We start from the raw sequence: 22,108 nt of genomic DNA, 5'->3' as shown, positions 1-22,108 counted from the left end.
TAAAATAAAGATCTGGGCTATGATGAAGGACAAACTTAACCATACGCTATTGTTTCATTTCAAAAAACTAAACCCTGGAAAGATTGAAAAAAGCAGGAAAAAAAATACGTACAATCCTGGTGTTTTTCTAATGCAATTTCAAGCTTCTCTTTTATCTTCTGCAAGTTTCGGACCTGTTCAGCATAGTCTTGGGTGAGGAGGGTGACGCACATACCAGGAATGGACAAACATCAGGAAAGGAAGTTAATTAAACAAAAAAAAATGAATGAAAATGATGATGATTTTCTCAACCTGAAAACCATTCCTGTTAAGGAAAGCTGGGCAGACAGCCTCCCATTAACAATGAACAACACAGGCAAACAGGTATAGTACAAACTACCCACAGTGTAAATGGTGAATACAAACAGGCAGATTTGTTTAGTCTTGAGAGAGAACAAGAACTGGGCCTGGTCTGGTCATCAGAAATGCCCCGCCATGAAAACCATTATCTCATTACTTAATTTCAAATCTCAGTTTCACCTTCCTTTCCAGTCTTAGCAGTAGGATAGATCAAAGGGAATTCACTGAACAGCTCACTTAAGAGTCCATACAACTGAGTGACAGTGGTTAGGGCAATAGCAAACATCTTACCACAGTATTGCCTTTGCAATAAAAGTACTTAATTCTCTAGAAAAGTCAGCTTCCTTTCTACACAGAACTGAGCTGCCTATGACATATTAAAGGTGAAAGTCAGAATTAATTACCTTGGTAGCCAAAGAAGATAGTATGGTATAGTGGAAAAGCAGACAGGCTTTAGTTCAAATCCCAACTCTGTCAGTCCTTAGCTGAGAGACCTTAAGCAAATTATTGATCCTAAGTATTAGTTTCTTCATTTATGAAATGATGATATTAATTTATCTACCTCAAAGGATGTATTAGATAATAAACTAAATGTTCTATATGCCTTAATTATAAAACAAACTAAGTGCTTTAAGCACGTTGCACACAATGCTCAATAAAGGGTAGCTGATACTGTGGCTGTTATTATTATTCACACTGAGCCTGTAGGTAAATGCCCAGGACATAAGTGGGCTTAATAAATGTCAGTCCTCTTCCCTGTCCCTCCTCTAACATCAGTCAAGCCCAAACTATTTAGGGAAGATCCATATTACCTTAGAGCTTTCTCCCCAACACTGAACAAATATAAAGTTACTTCACCTCTGTTACTGGTATTACTTACAGGTAGGGGTAACAGGATAATAACAATTGAGTTTAAAGCAGACTGTAGTGGTTTGGATCCCAGCTCTACCACCTGCTACCTCTGTGACTTTAATGTCACTAAGCATTGTTAGGCTAGAGTGAGAACAAAATGAGATAATGGACTAGCTAGGAGCTGTGAGTTATACTATATACCTTTGATAACTACACAAACACAAATATTTCACATACAACTTGGTGAATTTTGTAGTCTGTTGCTTTCATTACAGTAAAATGGGCATAAGGCCAAAGGACAAAAACAAACACAGAAGTCATTGACCACTTCACAGGCTGAAGCTTTCAAAATGTATCTATTGGCAGAAACCAAAATAAGAACTCACAACTCTATCACAAATATGCCCTCTGCTCAGGCAAAGAATGTAATAGGAGTGGTGTACATCGTAAACTGCACATAAAAGACATAATGAGAGTTATAGCTTCTATACAGGTGCTGAAGTTAGAAATACCACTGAAAAGTAGCCCAAAGACCCAGAAGGACATTACACAGGTGATATGTATCTGTAGCAAGTGGCAACATAGCACCAAACCCTGTCTGGTGCTGAAGAATCCAACATCTGTTGGCCATTCCCTAAAAATGCTATCTCCTAACCCTCTCCACCTGAAAGCAAGCTAGGCTAATGGATGAAAGATAGTTAAATCTACATATACTTTTAATACCTTTTATATCCACGGCTAGAAATCTCAGGAGCAGAAAAACGTCAGTTTTTTTTTTTTTAACTTTAAAACTCAGTTTTGAATTTACACTATTCAGTACACTAACAAAAGAAGGGATTAAAGGGGGTACAAGTTGCTCCTTTTTGACTGAGAATATCAAAATATGTCAAAATAACTGTAAGGTTATGCTGTTTGGCTTTTTTATAGGCAAAGAGGGTCAGGCAAGGCAAGTTTCCTTTGTTTGCTTCTTATGAGTTCTTAGACATACCAGAAAGCCTGGCCTCTAATTTCCGTATCTGTTCATTCCTTCTCAAAAGCTGGGATGAAAGATCTTCTCTGGAGCTGCTTCCATCAGACGCCTGTTGAGACAGATATAAGAGGTTGTATTCATACCTGGATTTTTAGCAGCGTGAGACCACAATATTCAATCAGAAAGCAACAACTCTTATTTTAGGTTTGGTTACACTTTAAGTGATAACTGAAAAGTTTCTCTAACTATAAAGTAGAAGCAACACTACCTCCATGTATAATGTGAGGAGATACAAGATGCAAAACAGATAAATTGTGTGTGTGTGTGTGTGTGTGTGTGTGTATGCGCGCACACACACTACTGGAATACACAGTGGTAAACAAATCCATTATGATCATATTACACCAAGTACATAATACAAAAAAATATATTTTCAGATAAAAAAGTAAAGCACTTTATTTTTCCAAAGGTAAAATCCTGAGGTAAAGGGAAGAAAGTTCTTTAGCAAGGGATCAAAGAAAGGCTGGTTGGTCTGTGATGAAGAACCTATCACTGACATTGATAAAGTTTCAGTATCTTCATCTGTAAAACAAAGGGGTATCAATCTATAGCTCTAAAATGCATCAAAAACTTTAGCAGATAATATACATTCAGTAAATCACTGTATTAATGAGACATCAAATTTTCCCAATAATTTAGCTTATCTTAAAACATGTGCACTGCTACTACTTTGGGCACTGCTTACTACTGCTAATAAATAAATCACTTTATCTTTCTACTTTTGATTATAAAATTTTAAAAATACAGAAGAGTAAGGAGGGTGGTTTAATGAACACTCTCTCTCTACTTTAACAACTGCTGATTTTTCCCATATTTGCTTCATCAATTTTTATTCTACTATAGTACTTCAAATAGCAGACATTGACATTTCATCCTAAATATTTTGATAAACATTTCTAAAATATAAGGACATTTTCCTTTATCGCCACAATACCATTATTATACCTAACAAAATTAAAAATAATAGTATCTAATATCCAGTCTTCAGTCTTCCCCATTTACTGCCAAAATGTATTTAAAGGTGGTTGAACAACTCATTTTAAATATTCATTTACCCACTGAGCCACTTACTTGTCCATTATGGAGGGTATAGTTAAAAGGGAGTCTCAGGAGGCGGAAGGCCCAGGTTAAAGTCCCATCTTTACCACTAACAAACTACAAGAACTTGGACCAATTACTTAACTTCTCTGTGCACTGGTTTCCTCACATGTAAAATGTAACAAACATAATCTACGTCACAAAGCTGTGATGAAGATTAAATAAATGAATATTTGTCAGGTCTTGAAAACACAGCCTGGCACGTAATTAACTTTAATACGTATCATCTATTAGTAGTACAAGTTATGATTATTACTGTCAGTGAGACATCTATTCTTAGCACTGTGCTAAGCACTGGAAACAGTGGTGAAACGGAGTCCCGACCTAAAACAGCAGCAGCTGCAGCAACTACGAATTACGAAGTGCTTATTAAGAGCCAGGCACTATACTAAGTGTTTTATATACTATGCAGAAAAGAGTTAACATCCCAGGCCTGAGACTGCTATCCTTGGCAAGGCCTGCTTGTAAGGCGAGCCCTTGGCTGGCCTGTGGGAACTTAGATTTTACAAGGGTTCTCACCATTCCTGATAAGAATGGCTCACTGTACCTAAACTAATTGTGCCAAAAATATGGTTTATGCTGAACACCTGTTTTCGTTCTAGGAGTCTGGAATTTTGGTAAATGCTAGGCAGAGGGTGCCTATATGACTAGCCTCCAGTAAAATTCCTGGGCACTGAGTCTCTAATGAGCTTCCTTGATAGATAACATTTTATCCTGTGTTGTCACAATTCCTTGCTGAGGGAAATAAGTGTGCCCTATGCAACTCCACTGGGAGAGGACTCTTGGAAGCCTGCGCCTGGTTTCCTCCAGACTTTGTTCATGCACCTTTTCCCTTTGCTAATTTTTCCTTGTAGTAAATGTTTTCACTGTGGTAAATGATAGTAGTGAGTAAAACTATATGCTGAGTCCTGTGAGTTCTTCTAATGAATAATTGAACCTAGGGGAGAACCTTGCCTGCCCACCCTGCCCCAACACACATACTTTAATAAAGACAGGTATAGTTCCTATCTCCATTTTATAGATGTGGAAATTAAGGCACAGAAAAGTGACAAAAAATTTTCCCAAGGTCACACAATAATGATGAAAGAGGAATCAAATCCAGGTCTACCTCCATAACCTGGCCTGAGTTCCTAACTGTTACTCTACTGCCTCTCATGAAGCTCCCAGTTTAGTGGGAGAGCCAAACAAGCAAATCATCAACAATGCAGTGTAACAGGTGATATTACACAGGATATAGGAGACAAGGGACCAAATTCAGCCAGTAGGGATAAAGAGTAAAGGGGGTGAGATGGGCAGGTCGGGTCAAGGGGGCTTCCTGGAAGTAACATGTGAGCCAAGTCTTGAAGGATGCACACAAGTATGTCAGAGGAATTCAGAAGTGAGAGGAGGACATAGGAGAAATTCCAGAGAGAGGAGACAGAATATGCAAACATTTGTAGGTATGATGGAAAGTTGTCCATTCCATAAAGTACATTAAGTTCAATGTACAATGGCTGGAGCACAGGGTATAGGAAAGTAGAATGAGATAACGGTCGGATGGGTTAGCTGTGACAAGACCACAGAGGTTTACCATTATACTATAATAATGACTTTGCACTTCATCCTGCAGATGATGGGGAAGCCACTGAGGAGTTTCAAGCATTGGACAGACATGAACAGGTCCGCTCTGGGGAGTTACTGGAGCCAGGGGGCCCAGATAGGCTACCACATTTGTCCACGAAAGAAAGACAGCCTGAAATAAAATGGAAGTAAAATGTACTACTAGTAAATGGAGTACAAAGGGTAAGTTTGAGTCAGGAGATGGAAGCCAAAATACTTTCTGACTAACTGGACACCAAGAAGTGAAGAAGCCAAGAGTCTAAAATGTCTCCAAGGTTTCTTGCTGGTGACTTGGGGGATGAACGTGCACATGTAGAAATGGAGTTAATGAATTCAGTTTTGTTCATGTTAGAATTTGAGATACCAGAGGAAAGGCACCTGGTTGGAGAAATATATGCAATGGGATATAAAGGTCTGGAGATAGGGAGTGAAGATCAGAATGTATACATAAATAAGTTCAAACAGATAACTTTAGAAGTCACACAGCAAAGTATTTCCTGAATTCAGGCCAATCTCCATATCTGGAATACATTCAAGATGAGAGACTTCATTTAGCAAGTCAGTGTGAAGGCAAAGCAAGTACTTCTGCCACAGAACTCAGCATTAAAACTATGTCCTTCAGCCTGGTGATCAAACGTGCATTTATATTTCCTGTTAAATACAGGAGCCAATGATAATTTAGATCTGGTCATCTATTGTTCCACCCCAATAACCTAATAGCTTCTGCCACGTAATCTGACCTGAACAGATAGTATAAGAAAGGAGGACTCATCTGACCATGGAAACAACTCAAGTATCTATCACTAGTAGAAGACAGAGACAAATTGTGGCCTTTTCAAATGCTGGAATTTTATACAGCAGTAAAAATAAATGAATAACCTATAGTGTACCATTTTTATAAAGTTTGAAAACAAGCAACATTAAACAACAGATTGTTTATGAATATACATGTATCTGGTAGGATATTTTAAAAAGCAAAGGACTGATATACACAAACTTTTGGACAGGTTACCTGAAGGGGCGGAAAGGGAAGGGAACCAAGAAGGAGCAAACAAGTGGCTTTGACAGCACCGATAATGTTCTAGTTCTCTGTATAGGTGACAGATTTAACAAGTATTCATTTTATTTTTATGCCTTATACTTTACACTTACATTACATACATTCTTTTACATATATCAAGCATTATAAATAACTTCTTTTAAGTTATCTAACTTTAAGAGGATCCTGTCATATGCCACCGACCCGATTTTAATCCTAAGGCATGACACTTACCTAACACAGCAGCATCCTCAAATCTTTCCAGCTACAAAGGTATTTTACAAATAAGGGATACAATGCAGCCATCAGTGCAATCTTTTCATCAATTTTCCCACTAAAATAGTGCTAATTCCCTGGCTAATTCCACACCAAACTCACAGACCTCGCTAAGCAACAATGACTTAGAGTGTATATATGTGCAGACACAACAAGCCAAAGTATTTCGAGAAACGAAATGTAAAAGAAGATGCACAAGGTATATAGATGAAAAAAGAGTACAAGAGGACAATGTAGAGAATATGCAAAGGGACCCACGAAAAATAAGAAAAAAAATAGAAAAGCACCTCAGAGCAAGAAGAATCAGATATAAACTACAAATAATCTTGCAATTTTAAAAGAAAATACTTATTGGAGGGACTTCCCTGGTGGTCCAGTAGCTAAAGACTCCATGCTCCCAATGCAGGGGGCCCAGGTTCGATTCCTGGTCAGAGAACTAGATCCCACATGCTGCAACTGAGAATTCACATGCTGCAACTCAAGATCCTGCATGCTGCAACTCAAGATCCCGCATGCTGCAACTAAAGATCCTGCGTGCCGCAACAAAGATCCTGAGGGCCGCAACTAAGACCCAGAGCAGCCAAATAAATACATAAATATCTAAATATATATATATATATATAAATGGCTATTACAAAATAATATAATAAAAATGTATTGCAAAGATTCCCTGAAATATTATTTTAAAAATACAATGAGGCTGTACCAAACATTAAAAACTAGAGAAGATACTTACAAAGTCATCTCCTGAGTCAGCTCCCATGGAGGCAACTGATTCCTTGCTCACTGATCGTGGGATCCTAGTAGCACCTCCTGGCCTCTGAGCGACAGCAGTCTCTTCTGCAATTTTCTTCTTTAGTTTTGCAAACATTTTGCTGTTTGACTATCCTGCACTGATGGCCAGGTCTTGAACCCCCAACAGTCGTTAGGCCAGCAACCAGGAATTCCGAGACAGGTGCCTAAAAAGTTCCAGATATCCAAACTAACTGCATTCCCACTGAAATGTGGGCCAAAGGCTTGTGGCAATACCGTATCTATAAATCAGATGAAAGAGCGCTCTAAGTTAAACACCAGAGAAATTTCACATCTGGGTTGTTTTGTTAAGCTTCAGGTTTCAAGATTAAGTTTCATAAGTTTACATGCACACTTACTAGAACACAATTACTAAACATCTGAAAAGCACTTAGGTGCTACAGATGCACGTACAGATAAGGAAATCCAGTCTCAAGGAGGTGAAGTAATCTGCCAAAGATTGTGTGGCTAAATGCAGCGTTGGCATTTGAACCCAGGACTCTGACTCACAAGTCCTTACTCTTTTTTTTTTTTAATTACACCACATTGGCTGTGGCATGTAACACATCAAGTAAAATTTCCCACGGCAAACATTAACATAATGCTTCTGAATCCTTCCCCCAATAATATTAAGTTCAACTACAGTTTAGACAAAAGCATGTAACTCAATACAGGGAGAAGGTATAATGTTCTAATGTTCCAAGATGGTTTGGAATCAGCTGTTCACTAGAAAATGTTGACAACTTTTTTCCTAAAAAAACAGGCAAGCCAGCCAACGTATCAGATATCCTTAAATGTTTCCTGGAAATGCTGTGTGGTTCTCTTTTTTAAGAGTGACTAAAATTACCTCAAGTCAATTTCTTTTCTCACAATGTTTTACATGATATTCAATCATCTTTCCCTCCTAACGTGCATGAAACATTTACATTCTGGGTCCAAACTTAACTTTTGATATTTTGTGGAGGATAACTAAGCTCCACTCTAAGATGTACAAATGACTTCTTACCACTTCAGAGCATCCATTTAAGTCTGTACAATTCTTCAAAAGTTTTACCTTCAATGTCTGTAAACCACCTACTCACCTGGCTTATCTACTAGATTTAAAACAGCTTGGAGGTCAAAGCTTTCTGTCCTGCATGAAGACAAAAATAAAATGCATTGAATATTTCCTCTCAAGTGTAAGGCCAAAATGTTGCGGGGTCGGGCCAGGGGTGTGGAAGAGGAGGCAGGAAGGACTAAGGTGAGGGGGAGAGAAAATCTGTGCTACCACAATCCTCAGGGGTCTCCCCTCCCTCACCCTGGTCTTTGCATCTGTGATTTGCCTAAGAGCTTCACTTAAAGGCACAAAGAACAGAATCTCTCATTGTAGTAAGTGGCTAAACTCACTTCGCCTTGGGAGGAGCAGTGAGCCAAAGAACTTTAACGAGATTAAGGTTTCCCAGGGCCAGTATTTATTTCAGTTGATTCTGACAGTCACACTGTTTACCCGGCCAGACCCCAGAGCCTTGACTCGCACTAAGAAAGTCGCTGAGAAAAAGGATGGCTAAGTTGGGTAAAAGAGCTTTCTAATGCCCGGGGGCCAGCCACCTGCCACGGCAGTTTGGATCCCACTCAGTCTCCTTCCAGACCCGCCCGTGCGTGGACTGTCAAAGAAGGTAAGGACCAATGTGTCTCCCATTTGACAGCAGGGAAACCGAGACCCAGAGAGGAAGAGTGACTGGTCCAAAGTCGCGCAGGGGGGGAAATTCCGGAACCCCAGCCTTCAGGTTCCCAGGCCGGGGAGCCCGCCTCTGCCCCCACCCTCGTCCTTTCTGCACCGCGGTACTGCCCTCCGCCTTGGGTCTTGGGCAACCCAGTCGGGGCCTCTTTGGGCGCACTCCGAGACCACCGGGAGAAAGAGGGGCCTGCTCGTGTCTCCGGTCCCCGCCCGCGCACCTGCCGCTCTCTGGGCAGCCGGAAGAGCCCCGCCTCCGGGGCCTCTCGTGAGCGCCGGCCCGCGTCACCAGCCCCCACAGCCGGCCTGCGGGCAGAGCAGCAACCCGGAACCGCACTTCCACCAGCGCGCCGGAAGTGGCTGCGCGCGGGGCCGTCCCACCGTGCGCATGCGCCTGAGCGCCGTCTCCCTGGCGGCCGGCGCGAGCTTCGGGGTGGCGGTTGGGCCGGAACCGCTGGAGGGCGCGGGGCTAGGCGCTCCCTGAAGCCGGCCCGCCACGTCAGCAGGCGGCCAAACCCTCGTAGGAGGGCTGGATGGCTGAAGCACTTCTTTCCTTTTTTTTTCTTTTTTTAAAGGGGGCGGTGCGGAGCAGGGGAAGTGGTAGGAGCCTGGTGCAAAGGGGAAAGAACTGATTGCTGCGGTGGTGCCAGCCTGCGGCGTGGAAACCTCAGGCCGTGGCTGCGCTGGCCCAACCCAGACTTTTCACTCCTCTCCCTGCATCCCAGTCTGCACCCTACACGGCCGCCTTGTCCCTGCAAGCCCCTGCCGCCTTCCTCACGCTGGAACCTATGGCTCCACACGTTAGTACTGGGAACTCGCGCTTCGTAATGGGTGTTTTCAGTTTTGTGCCTGTGACCCACTTGTAGGACACGTAATGTGTCATTGAAAGAAGAGTTTCCGGAATCATACCCTTATTATATAGTGCAGTCTGATATATTGCATTTCATTAGAAACACACGCTAGCGGCAGCCCACCACTAGCCACTAATGGGCCTCCAACTTTTGACAGATGAAGAAAGTCCAGAGAGGTAAAACTGCCTTGTACAAAATTACAGTACAAACTGGTAGCCTACGTCGGGTCTCCACTCCTTAATGCCAACCAAGCCAGACATTCCACATTGAAGTTGCACATGTTCTTGCCCAGACCCAACACCAGCCTGAGGGCCAGCAGCTTCCACCCAATCCCCTGAAACAATCCCTCCCTCAGTGTGTCCCACCTGGAGGAGGGCAGGGAAAAAACCAAGACGAGGACGTAGCAGAAATTTACAAACTAAAACAACAGCATCAAATCCTCAACCTCAAGACTGTTTCAAGTAACCGAGGAATTATCTGAAAGAAGCAAACCCTATCAGTTTAGCCCTTATGTTGTCAACAATTCTGAAGAAGTAGCAAAAACTTTAAGCAAATAATGTTTATTTTTATATCGATGATACACTTAATATATACGTGAATTCAAGATACAAAATTCATTTACAAGAGTTCACACCTGATGAATGTAATCACATTCCTAGAGAGAACATTTATCAATGCAAAAATGTCTTCAATACACTGACAACAAAAATCAAATATTCTGTAATCTTGTTATTCAATAAACATCAAAACAATGTTTAACTCTCCATCCTCTACTATTTAAGAGCCCTCAAGGTGGTAGGCACCATATAACAGAAGAAAACATTGGAAAAGACAAGGGCCTACTGAATCTGCTCTGCAGAATCACAGTGTTTACTCTGATATTCATTTACTTAAGTAGTGAAAGGCTTGCTATCCTTTATGACAAATCACGTACCATACAAGAGTCAAAAGTGATGATCAAGAAAATAAAATGTTTTGATAACTTCTCAATTTCTAAAGTCTATGACATATTAGCCATAACAGACAAAGCAGAAAAAGGCTGCTGAAAAGGAACACAATAGGAAAACATCCTTAAGAGTATGTATGGCTTAAGCAATTTAGAAACACAACAGGTAAGACTTTTACAATACCACAGTTGTTCAAGTCAAATGACATTGACAATATAATTTTCCCCCTTAGTCATTGGTGGTAAATAGCCCCTTCAAATTTAATTCTACTGAGAACACATAAAACTAGTGAATCCAAATGGTTTCTTGTCTCACAGAGCTGAGTTGATGGATTTTGTTCTAAAGTATTAACCCACAATACCCAAAATTTAATACAAATGAGCAACAAGACTACGTTTCAAGGATTACAGTGATTTGTGAATAGCTAGATAGGCAACCAAATAGCTTCATTATTTGCACGACAGATTAGCAGCACTTGGATAAGAACTGTTACGTGAAAATTATTGTGCTTCAACCTCTCAAAGAGAGCTAATAAATATACCTCTATAATCCTTATAGTGTTACAATTCTATAACATTTCAGTTACAGACAAGCACAATTTTTAAAAAGTATTTCACACCACTAGGAAATTAAGTAATTATATTCTCCAAATGTAATTTCTGCTATGATTGAAACAAGTGCATTTCTGCCTAATATCCATAATATAGACAATAGATTCACCATTATTTTCAGGGAAAAAAGACCAAATATAACTTATTTTAACTCCTATTTGATTATCTTAACCTTTAGTGATGACTTGAATAAAGAAAAAGGTATTCAACCTTACAATGGAAACTACTCAGAGAAAATAATAATGTGGCCTGAAATGACAAAATTCTTTAGAGCTAAGTAGGAAATGATTTAAAACTGCTTCATCACATTCAATGATTAGTGAAACCACTATTTTTACTGGTGCTACACAGTGAAGATAAACCTATTTGGATAAATTCCTTCATTTGTAAACTCTACTATGAAAATGGTAGGACATTGCATCTGCCTTTCCTATTACCTAAGACCTTTCTACTTTGACAGGAAGAAGCCTCCAAAATGTATCTCTTGATTGTTGAGTGGCAAGGTTTATTAAAAACAACAAATAAAAAACAGCTGGAGAACTAGTCATATGATCTATGTGATGAAAGGAATGTAACCAGATAACTATAAAAAGTCACAAACACAAAGTCCTAAAATATTTTACTGAACCATTGAGTTCTTTTTAATAATAAAGAAACAAAAGTTTTTTTAAAAACTCATTCTGCAAGAAATAGTAAATAAAAATTCTCATTGCCCTAAAACATTTGAAGCAATTTTTCCTGCAGATTTTTAATACATTACAACACATACCTATAATCTAAAAAAAAAGTCAGTAACATGCAAAGAAGGGGTAGGAATAGATTTTTTAATTTAAATAGTGTTTATTTCTATATGTTTGGAAATATTTACTCTTGGGATTATCATATATGATCATTTCACATTTTACAATGGTTTGATGTTTGAAAATATCAAACCATTTTACTGATTTGATGTTTGAAAAGACTTATGGGTCAAATTGTAATGTTTACAAATCTTAATTTTCAACCACAGATAAGTGGACATTCATGACAGTTTCAAAAGAGAAAAGAATATTAGTAATATAGGGCTTCCCTGGTGGCGCAGTGGTTAACAATCTGCCTGCCAATGCAGGAGACACGGGTTCGACCCCTGGCCCAGGAAGATCCCACATGCCGCAGAGCAACTAAGCCCATGTGCCACAACTACTGAGCCTGTGCTCTAGAGCCTGTGAGCCACAATTACTGAGCCCACGTGCCACAACTACTGAAGCCCACGTGCCTAGAGGCCATGCTCCGCAACAAGAGAAGCCACTGCAGTGAGAAGCCCGCGCACCGCAACAAAGAGTAGCCCCCGCTAACCCAACTCGAGAAAGCCTGCGTGCAGCGAAGACCCAACGCAGCCAAAAATAAAATAAATTAAAAAAAAATATTAGTAATATAAAATTTTAAATAATGTTTACTGCATACCTAAAGGAAGGCTAGCTATAATTCCCCATCTCATTCTGAAGTGACATAAACACTCATTCTATTAATCTTCATTCCATAAGCCTATCAGAAAAGTAAAAAAACTCAACCCTAAAATTACCAATGTCTCAATAAACAATACTACACCTAAAAAGATGATTGTCTTGGGATGTAGACTGGAATTGTTCACCAAAATAGGAAAATATTGCCAATTTATAGTCTGTTCTATGACCAAATTCAGGCTTTATGATTAAGTGAATCTGGAGTGCAGAATTAGTATACCTCAAACTGCTAAAAAACTCTGAAAGCACTGTTCAAATATGTTTTTTAAAAAATCATACTGCTTAGAATAGTTTGATAATTTAAAATATAACTTTAAAAAAACACAAATTAACAAAAATATTTTTAAATTAAGAAATGGTGCTTCAGTCAGTGGTTAACAACGTTATATCGAAATGGAATTCTTCTTAAAAGTCACTATTACACCAAACTAAGTTAAAAATATCAATTTTAGCTTAAGAAAACATTTCATATCTACAGAATTCCAAAGGAAATATTTCTATGGCATCAACAAATTAGTTACACTTGACTTAATACATTTATCTTTACCCATTTAAGGGCATGTCCCCCTACATCATCCTGACATCCTTCCCTTCAATAGGTGATTGATTCCATTTACACATCAATTATCCTTCCTTAAACACAAGGCATGTTTAATAAATCTCTGTGTTCAAAAATTCAGTGAAGCTGGGACACAGTGTAATTATTATGTTTTGAAATTCTCGTTTGAGGAAGATGAACTGCCTTAATAAAATTGTTTTTTAAGGTAAAGTGGTCACAGTATCCAGGAAAGAACTGGAGGTACAGCATGAACAGGTATAAAGTATCCATGTCTAAGACTGCAGGAGAATAGGGGGAGAGAGGACTTGGTTTTCTAAGCAATTCTTATTTAATTGCAACCTGACTGTTAGAGAGTCAGAGGTCATATTCACAATGTCAGTCTCATCTACTACACTTCTAAATGCTGCTGCTCTCCTCAAATCAATGTCCACATTAAGCATGAGTCAGTTCCATGAATTTTAAATAGCATAACATCTGCTCTGCTACTCTCCAGTTGCAATAAATGATTTGGTTACTAAAACAACTCGAACATCAGACACTATGAACGTTTTCACTGATTTTCTCAGAAAGAATACATCACCAAATTTTAATATGTATTTAAGAAAAAGGCTATTACAACTTTATTTAAAATTTAACACTGTAATTGGGAAGTGTTATGAATACTTGGCTGACATATTAAAAATACAATGAAGAGGCAAATGTAACATTTTGGAGGACAGTAGAAATGACTCCTGACTTTTCTCTTTAAGATAATTTAAAATTGGATCAGATAGATTTAATCTTCTGAAGAATAACGGGGTAAATAGTTGTTTGCAGTTATATTTTATCAAGCAAAAAAATAACCCCTACTTAATTTTTGTGGTGAATGTATTCAAGTGTATACTAAATATCTCCTACACTCTTCCGTGCAAATAAACATGCCCAGTGAAGACCCGAGTAACCGAATATTGATCTCTGTGATATTCCATAGGTTCACAAATTGGCACTGCACATATTTACTATCCTCTTATCCTCCCCTACCTGTCATTCTTGGTAGAGGTTTGAAGGCCCCACTTTTATAGCATGCCATGCACCTAATATTAAGAATCCTACTTCGTGTGTGAATGTATCAATTTGCAGAACACAGTGGTCTCATAGAGACAAAGAAATACAACTGGAGGCATTTTATTCACTGGAAGCATTTTCTCAGATAAGCATACTCATCTTTGATATGCAGTTCCAATTAGAAAAATCTCTCGTTAGAAATGCCAAGACAGGACTAAATTAATCACAGCTGCTGCAAATATAAAGGTTATCAACCTCTTGTTCCTCATTAAATTCGACCCTACCTAGGTAAAGCCCTCCTCTACCTAATGCTCCATTTTCTGCCTCACAGAGGTAAGATGAGACACACTGGTGAAAAAAAATTGTTCCCAAATTAAACTGTGGTATCAGGCATTAAAATGGCAACTAGGAACATATTTCCCTACTTAAAGGACATTTTCCTATCTATTTTGAAATGTGATCAAAGTAATTTTTTCCACTGCCCCTTGATTCTCAATATAAATACATATGTTACTAAGTAATAATACCCAACTACAGGCAAGAAAATAAAGTACTAATATAGCTTAAGAACCTGCTGGTGTCTCAGTTTCACATACTTAGGTTTTTCAGGTTCATATCACTAATTTATCATCAGTTTAAATGGAAATTGGCAGATGATTTTAAAGCTAAGAATATCCAGCTTTCTGTTAAGATCTTCATGTCCTAATTTCAACTCCAAATTAGTCCATTTTACCCAAACACAAGCCCCTCAAAATAGAGGCTCACGATTGAGATACAGCCACAACCTAATTACAGCAGCATGAACAATGCCACCATGATGTCCTCACAGAACTTAAATAAATTCAGCCCACAATGGGTATGGGTATATAATATATACATACTGTATCTCTGCATACCATATATTTACAAATATGTACATATATACAAAAAGTATACACAGAGATTCAGCATCATGAAAATATATACATGCCACTGCAAATAAAATAAGAATTTCAAATAAATAAGGACAACAAAAGAGCCCTCAATGTAAATATCCTTAATACTCTCCAAACAAACATACAGGAACATATACACACAAAATATCACCAGGAGATTCATACCATTCATATTCATATCAAATCTTTTTACTCACTTAGGATGGGGAGGTGGTTCTGCATCACAGGCAGTAGCCAAGTTTGCAGACCTTAGTACCTTACTATATTTCCTGTCCAGAATATTCTCTGTATATCAGACTGATTACAAGTCTCTGGATTTTTCAACAGAGTCCAAAACCCTTCTAAGAGACAAAAAGTTACTAACTCACACAGGTCAGAGATTAAACTTGGAGAAAAATGCTAATGAAAGCTCTCATAATTAATATATACATTGGATTTGTTGCTTTTCCCTTTACCTCAAAGAAATTCAGTTCAATCACCACCTAATCTGTCTCAGGGAATACTACTGCAAGAAGAAAACAAAGCATAGTAGCCACAAGTGAGAAAAAATAAAACCCAGATCCTTTACCAGGAAAATTTCAGTCACGACTAGATTGCACTTTGCTTTTATAATCTCAAAACATTTCAACTTGGTAAAAATATAAAGGGTACAATAAATTCTATGTGCTTTGAGAGGTTTTTGAGAGCACCACTTCCTAGGAAGAAAACACACACACACACATACACAAAGGATATACCCTGGCTAAAATCAAAGATAAAATGTCTGACTTGTGGATTTTTTTATAAATAATAAATTAAAATTTGCTGGGGCTGATTGATTTACTGGTTTCAATATTTGATATATTAAAAAAATACCATAGCTTTTGTGCCAAAATATAAATCTCTAATTATTCCTTTCTTGTTCATTATAGAAAGCAACCTGAGCTACTGGAAAGACTGGGCTGAGATTAGGAGATTTGAGTTTTAGTTCTAGCTCCATCTTTATGAAAAAAAACTGAGTTTTTTGGGGTCTCAGCTTTCTCTTCTGTAAATTAGGGAAGATAGTCGCTTTATCAACTGCAGAAATATACGGACAAAGAAAGAGAAAACAATTCCATTGTGCTTAATTTTGTTTTGTATATAACTGACTTCTTGCACTCTTACACTATTTTGTTTACAGTGGTTCTTAGGTGAGGTGAGACACTATCAGAATCTCCAGGGGGGAGTTTGTGCAATTTGAAAGCAAAGAAGTGCCCTTTCCCATTGTTTTGCTTTGTTCTTAGTTCCAAAATTTAAATTTCTATGAATTCTAAAAATGAATAAAGGGTTTAACATTTTAATATTCATAAAGGGGAGCAGTATATATTGAGAAAATAAGATTCTCTGCCATTGCCATCTTGAGCCCATTGAGTGATTGTCCTTTTTCATTTCCTCTTCCTCAATTAAAGTAAGGTCTTAAAATGTAGAAGCTGGGTAATGGATATAAAAGGGTCATTAAACTCTGTGTATGTTTTAAATTTTCATAACAAAAAGTTAAAAAACAACAACAACAAAGGAATACAAGTGTTGGCACAAATGTAAGGCCTACCCCGATCACTCACTGAAACATTATTTTCTGCCTAAAAATAAACGAAAAATTTCCCTTGCCACGCTCTAAATTTTCTTCATACTATTTAAAACTTTCTAACATAAATTTACTTATTTATTATATTTATTGCCTGATTCCTCCTACTAGAATATAAGCTTCATGAAAACAAGGACTTTTAAGTCTACGTTGTCTGTTTCACCAATGCCTAGGACAAAATCTGGAGTATAGCGTTGCTCAATACACATTTTTTTAAAGGCATGAATGAAACAATAGTTTAGAATTTTCCAGCACAGTCTTCCTCTCAAGATTACTTTAGTTCACTTTAAATTTTTAACCACCAGTAAGGAATTACACTACTATTAACTTGAGGAGCAAGGTCATCATCTAAACACTAGCTGTGAGTTCCAAGACCCCTTGTTCTTAGACAAACATGTTACTAATAACAAAAGCTCCAATTTCTTCTGGAGATTCTCTCTCTGAACTAGTTTCTACAACAACTAAGTGGGACCCAGATATTTTCTTGAACAAAAACTAGGTAAAAAGGATATAGAAAAGAAAATGTTGTGTATACTAAAATAAGGGAAACCAATTTTCCAGGTGGCAGGGGTGGGAAAATCAATATCTTTTGGAACCAAGAGTTCAAATTATAGAACCACAGAATTGGACAGAACCTTGGGCCAATGCCTTCATTTTACAGATGAGAGTGCTAAAAAGCAGAGACATGAAGACACTTGTCAAAGGGCATAAAGCTAGTTACCAGGAAAGCCAGGATTAGAACTCAGGTCTCCTAATTCTCAAGCCAGTGTTCTTTATGTTAATCAAGTGAGGATAAAGCTCAGGATGATAAATATTATTTTAAGCATCAGAGAACAGGAGAATATGTGTTGCTAGTACTGGCACAGAACTTCCAGGGAACTGAAACAAGAGGTCAGATAACTAAGGACAGTCTATTGCTGTGGTTCAGGTGAACACTGTTAGGAAAGCTATGAAGTTTATTAAGGTACTGGGGGGGGGAAAAAAGGAAGGCAGTCTTTATCTGATAATAAAAACCCACTAGCAAAGGAAATCTCTCTCCAGGGTAACTTTTCCAAAGCCTTCTGAAATAATGTTTAAAAGAACAAACAAAAATGACTTTTAAAAAATTAATTAAAAACCCCACAAAGTCTCCCAAACCCAAGAACAATAACTTCAAGACTTCAGATGAAAAACCAACAAATTGGAACACATATATGAATAACTTAGACCAAAATAATTCTGTATGTTAGAAATAAAAACCAAGTTAAAAATATTACAGTAAAATTTCCCTAGGGACATAGGAAAGAGGCACCAAAAGCAAACACCTCATTTCCCCTGGGACTGCCAGAGGTAGAGTTGTGAGCCTGTACAGAAAATTAGGTAGAAGGGCTTTTGATTCAACAATTTCTGAACTTGAATGCTGGGGAGTCAAAAGAGGGGAAAGAAATCATAGCTAGTACCTGTAAAATTATGAAGGGGATGAAAGGGAAGAAAAAACACAAAAATCTTTATATAATACACTGAACCCTATATAAAATAATAAAAAACTTGTGCATGAAATATAAAATAGTAAATATAAGGAGTTTTTAAAAACCTAATTTCCAAATTGTCAATGCAAAAGCAACTTCCATTTTAATTATATAACAATTCAGTTACCCTCAACTAAAATTAGTAACAACTCTGAAGTTTCATAAATCTGAACTAGGCAAAAAGATTACAAACTCTCTACTGTATACCACAGACCTCAACCTAGACAGTCTTTAAACTTGATCTCATTAATAAAAGTTTAAATGGAATTCCTATGGAAACACTGTATTATGAAAACGACAACCTGATTTTTTGACTGAAAGATTTAAAAGTTGTTCTTTTTCACTTCCAGCATTCAAAGAACACAAAGAAAACAAAATATGCAAACATATCTCATGATAACACAGGACTCACACATTCCAAATGATATGTATCATCTCAAGACCTCAATTAAAGATTCAGCTTTTCAGATGCAAATCAATCCTATACAGTTACTGAAACTTTGACAGCATTTAAACGAATTAAATGCTTTTAAGAACTATCTTGGGCTTCCCTGGTGGCGCAGTAGTTGAGAGTCCGCCTGCCAATGCAGGGAACACGGGTTCGTGCCCCGGTCCGGGAGGATCCCACATGCCGTGGAGCGGCTGGGCCCGTGGGCCATGGCCGCTGGGCCTGCGCCTCCGGAGCCTGTGCTCCGCAACGGGAGAGGCCACAGCAGTGAGAGGCCCTCATACCGCAAAAAGAAAAAGAAAAAAAAAAAAAAAGACCTATCTTGATTAGGCTTCAAAGAATCACACATTTTTCTATCTACTAACTTGGAATGAAAAGAAATATTATGGAAGGGCTCTGTTCTTGATTCTTAGTAGTCCATGCTGGCTAGTTTCATATTTGTGAACAATTACATATTTTCCAAATCCACACATTTAAGGTCCAAGTATAAGAGTTGGGTTTTCCTCATTATACAAAAATAAATGATTTACTCTTCTCAGGGTGAGAATAGTGACTATATGAGTGTAGGATCAGATGTTAGAGGTAAGTATCCATACCTCAAAACCAAAAAATAAAAATTCCAAGATTGAGTTTTTAAAAGACCTGAAACATTGTATTTTAAAACAGTTACCCTAAAAGTTTGAACAATTTTTTTCAGCTTGTTTTTAAAATGGTGGTCCTAAATTGAAAAATAAAAACTAAATAACACCACTATGTGTCTGTCATCACATTAGAAAACTGCACCATTTAAAATCTGTGGCAAATGAAAACTTGTTTCAACAGAGGATTTTTGTTCTAATAGTCATCTATGGTATTCTCAAGGAACACGTTTCGCACATCCAGAATGGATGCTAATTCCAAAATGTGCTTCTGGAGGTGAGGGTTCTCCACTGTTTCATCCCTTGGCAGTTGTGGATATGATTCTGGATAATTTCGTGTTTCCTGGTAAACAAAGAAGAGAAAAGTCAATTTTATAGTTTAAGGAAAGAAAATTATACACATTTACATTACTGTTAATATGAACAGTATTAAGAAGTAACTTAATATGCATATTTCTCCTTCATATTGGTAATATATTTGTTGAACATACGAAATTGCTGACATTTGACCACTTTGACCCCAAAAATGATATGTTCATATGGTTCAACCCAATATATTCATTTAGTGAGTTATTTCATGAATATTTACTGGGGCCTATCATTTCTGGGAACTATGCTATATTGTGGAAACCATATAATTCCTATTTGCTGGGGGGAAAATCCTAAAATACACAGAATTTCAACAAGTATTTGTTAATGAATAAATAAATACATGTTTCAGTAGAAATTAAAATGAGAGAAAAGACATGGGAAACCCTGAAAAGGTCAAATTAATGGGCCTGGGCAATTAATTATAGGAGAAGGAGGTGTCAAAAATGACTAAGATTTCAGGAATGGATGACTTGAAAGAAGAGTTGAGAGCTACTCAGAGAAAAAGAGATGTAAAGGAGGAGATAATTTGGGGATAGTATAAAGTTTCAGGTTTTAGGTATATTTTATTTAAGGTAATGGGCTATACAAAGAGGACAGCCCGTCAACCAGAATTTGAAAATTCAGGACCGTATCTCAGAAGACAGGTTTGAGGGCTTCCCTGGTGACAGAGTGGTTAAGAATCCGCCTGCCAATGCAGGGGACATGGGTTCAAGCCCTGGTCCAGGAAGATCCCACATGTCGCGGAGCAACTAAGCCTGTGCGCCACAACTACTGAGCCTGTGCTCTAGAGCCCACGAGCCACAACTACTGAAGCCTGTGCGCCTAGAGCCCGTGCTCTGCAACAAGAGAAGCCACCGCAGTGAGAAGCCCGCGCACTGCAATGAAGAGTAGTCCCCGCTCACCACAACTAGAGAAAGCCCACGCAACGCAATGAAGACCCAATGCAGCAAAAATAAAATAAAATAAAATAAATTTTAAAAAAAAGAAGAACACAGGTTTGAGCAGTTTATGTCATACTATATACATATATAATATATACACTGATACAATCTACATGAAGATAAATATTAATAGCCATGAAAATGGATGAGGTTTCTAAGCATATTAGCAAAGAGAGTGAAAAAAAGAGTCCCTAGAAAGAGAGATGAAAGATCAGGGGAAAAAACAAAAAAAGGACTAATAAAAGAAAAAAGAAAATAGTTTTTGTAATCACATGGACGCAAAAGAAGAAGACAATTTCAAGAATAAAGTGATTCTCATTTGGAAATTCTTCTTCATTTGGTACTTTCTATAGACTACAATTTTGCCACATACTTAAAATTTACTGAAAAAATAAATTACCATTTTTCTATACATCTAACATGACGGTCCATATATTAAAAGGTCATTTCTATCTCTCTTGTGCCTGTAGGCCTCAGTAATTACATATTACAGAGACTAAATTCTCATTTTACCACACTAAATACTATGAGGAGTGACAATAATGAAAAGCTCAAAAACCCTAAAAAAAGAAAAAAAACAAAAAACCAGGAACTGCTGGGGGGCTACTGTAAACTGAACAATTCTCTCAGCTCACACAGGGCTGGGACATGTTTGAATTTTGACCAAACACCCCAAGGGTGGAGAATATGTGTTGAAACAGTGGACATATAAAAGAGACCCCAGAGAAATCATGCTTCTTAGTACTAGGTTGAAATAAATCTACATCTGTATGTTAATGCTACTGTAATAAATCTGCCCTTAAAAAGCTTAAAAACAAGCCAGGGAAAGGTCAAAAAGATGTTCAAGTAATTTAACTCCTGCCAGAACAAAGCCCAACGCTCTTTAAAGACAACAAAATAGAGAAATCAACATCAGAAAATTCATAATGCTCACAGTTTAACAGAAAATTACTAAACATACAAAGAATTAGAAATATGAGACCCCTAACCAGTAGAAAAAAAACAAAAAAAGCAAACCTATAAATGATAGAGAATACAGTATTAGTAGGTAAAGACTTTAGCTATTATTATTCATTCAAGAACACAAAAGAAAACATAAATAGAATGCGGAGAAAAATGGAAAATGTTATAAGAACCAAAAAGAACTTCTAGAGGTGAGAAAAATGTAATCCCTGAAATGAAAAACGGACATAGGATTAAGAGCACATTAGACACTGCAAAAGAAAACATCAGTAAAGTTGAAGACAACAGAAACTGAAACACAGAGAGAAAACAGACATTTAAAAAAATGAAGAGCATGTAAATAAACCTTTTTTCACTTAAAAAAAAAAAAAAGAAAATCATTGACCTGTAGGACAATATTAGGTTGTTTAACATATATGTAATTGATGCTCCAGAAAGAGAAACGGA

General features: G+C 37.7%; 2 protein-coding genes across 3 annotated transcripts in view; both read right to left on the bottom strand.

Moving 5' to 3' along the window:
• GOLGA1 (golgin A1) overlaps positions 1–9,036 on the bottom strand; it is a 51,771-nt gene extending 42,735 nt beyond the window's left edge. Inside the window, exons 1-5 of one of the 2 annotated variants that reach the window (XM_082843189.1) lie at positions 8,961–9,036; positions 8,108–8,157; positions 6,970–7,267; positions 2,180–2,270; positions 113–187 (exon numbers count right to left, since the gene is read on the bottom strand). In XM_082843189.1, coding sequence (XP_082699315.1) covers positions 113–187; positions 2,180–2,270; positions 6,970–7,104 — 301 coding nt within the window. In that variant the 5' untranslated portion in view covers positions 7,105–7,267; positions 8,108–8,157; positions 8,961–9,036. Of the gene's footprint in view, positions 1–112; positions 188–2,179; positions 2,271–6,969; positions 8,604–8,960 lie in introns of those variants that run through there. The other variant, XM_082843188.1, reaches the window with a different exon arrangement.
• Positions 9,037–18,813: 9,777 nt separating this feature from the next.
• SCAI (suppressor of cancer cell invasion) overlaps positions 18,814–22,108 on the bottom strand; it is a gene marked incomplete at its 5' end in the record, with an annotated part of 135,728 nt that continues 132,433 nt past the window's right edge. The window contains one exon of the mRNA XM_082843584.1: positions 18,814–19,728. Within this exon, the coding sequence (XP_082699710.1) occupies positions 19,582–19,728 (147 nt within the window). The 3' untranslated portion in view covers positions 18,814–19,581. The remainder of the gene's footprint in view (positions 19,729–22,108) is intronic.

This window comes from Leucopleurus acutus (assembly GCF_964270905.1).
Source record: "Leucopleurus acutus genome assembly, chromosome: 7".
Taxonomy (NCBI): domain Eukaryota; kingdom Metazoa; phylum Chordata; class Mammalia; order Artiodactyla; family Delphinidae; genus Leucopleurus; species Leucopleurus acutus.
The sequence above is the reverse complement of the archived record's forward strand: the minus strand, read 5'-3'. Positions and strand labels throughout refer to the sequence as shown.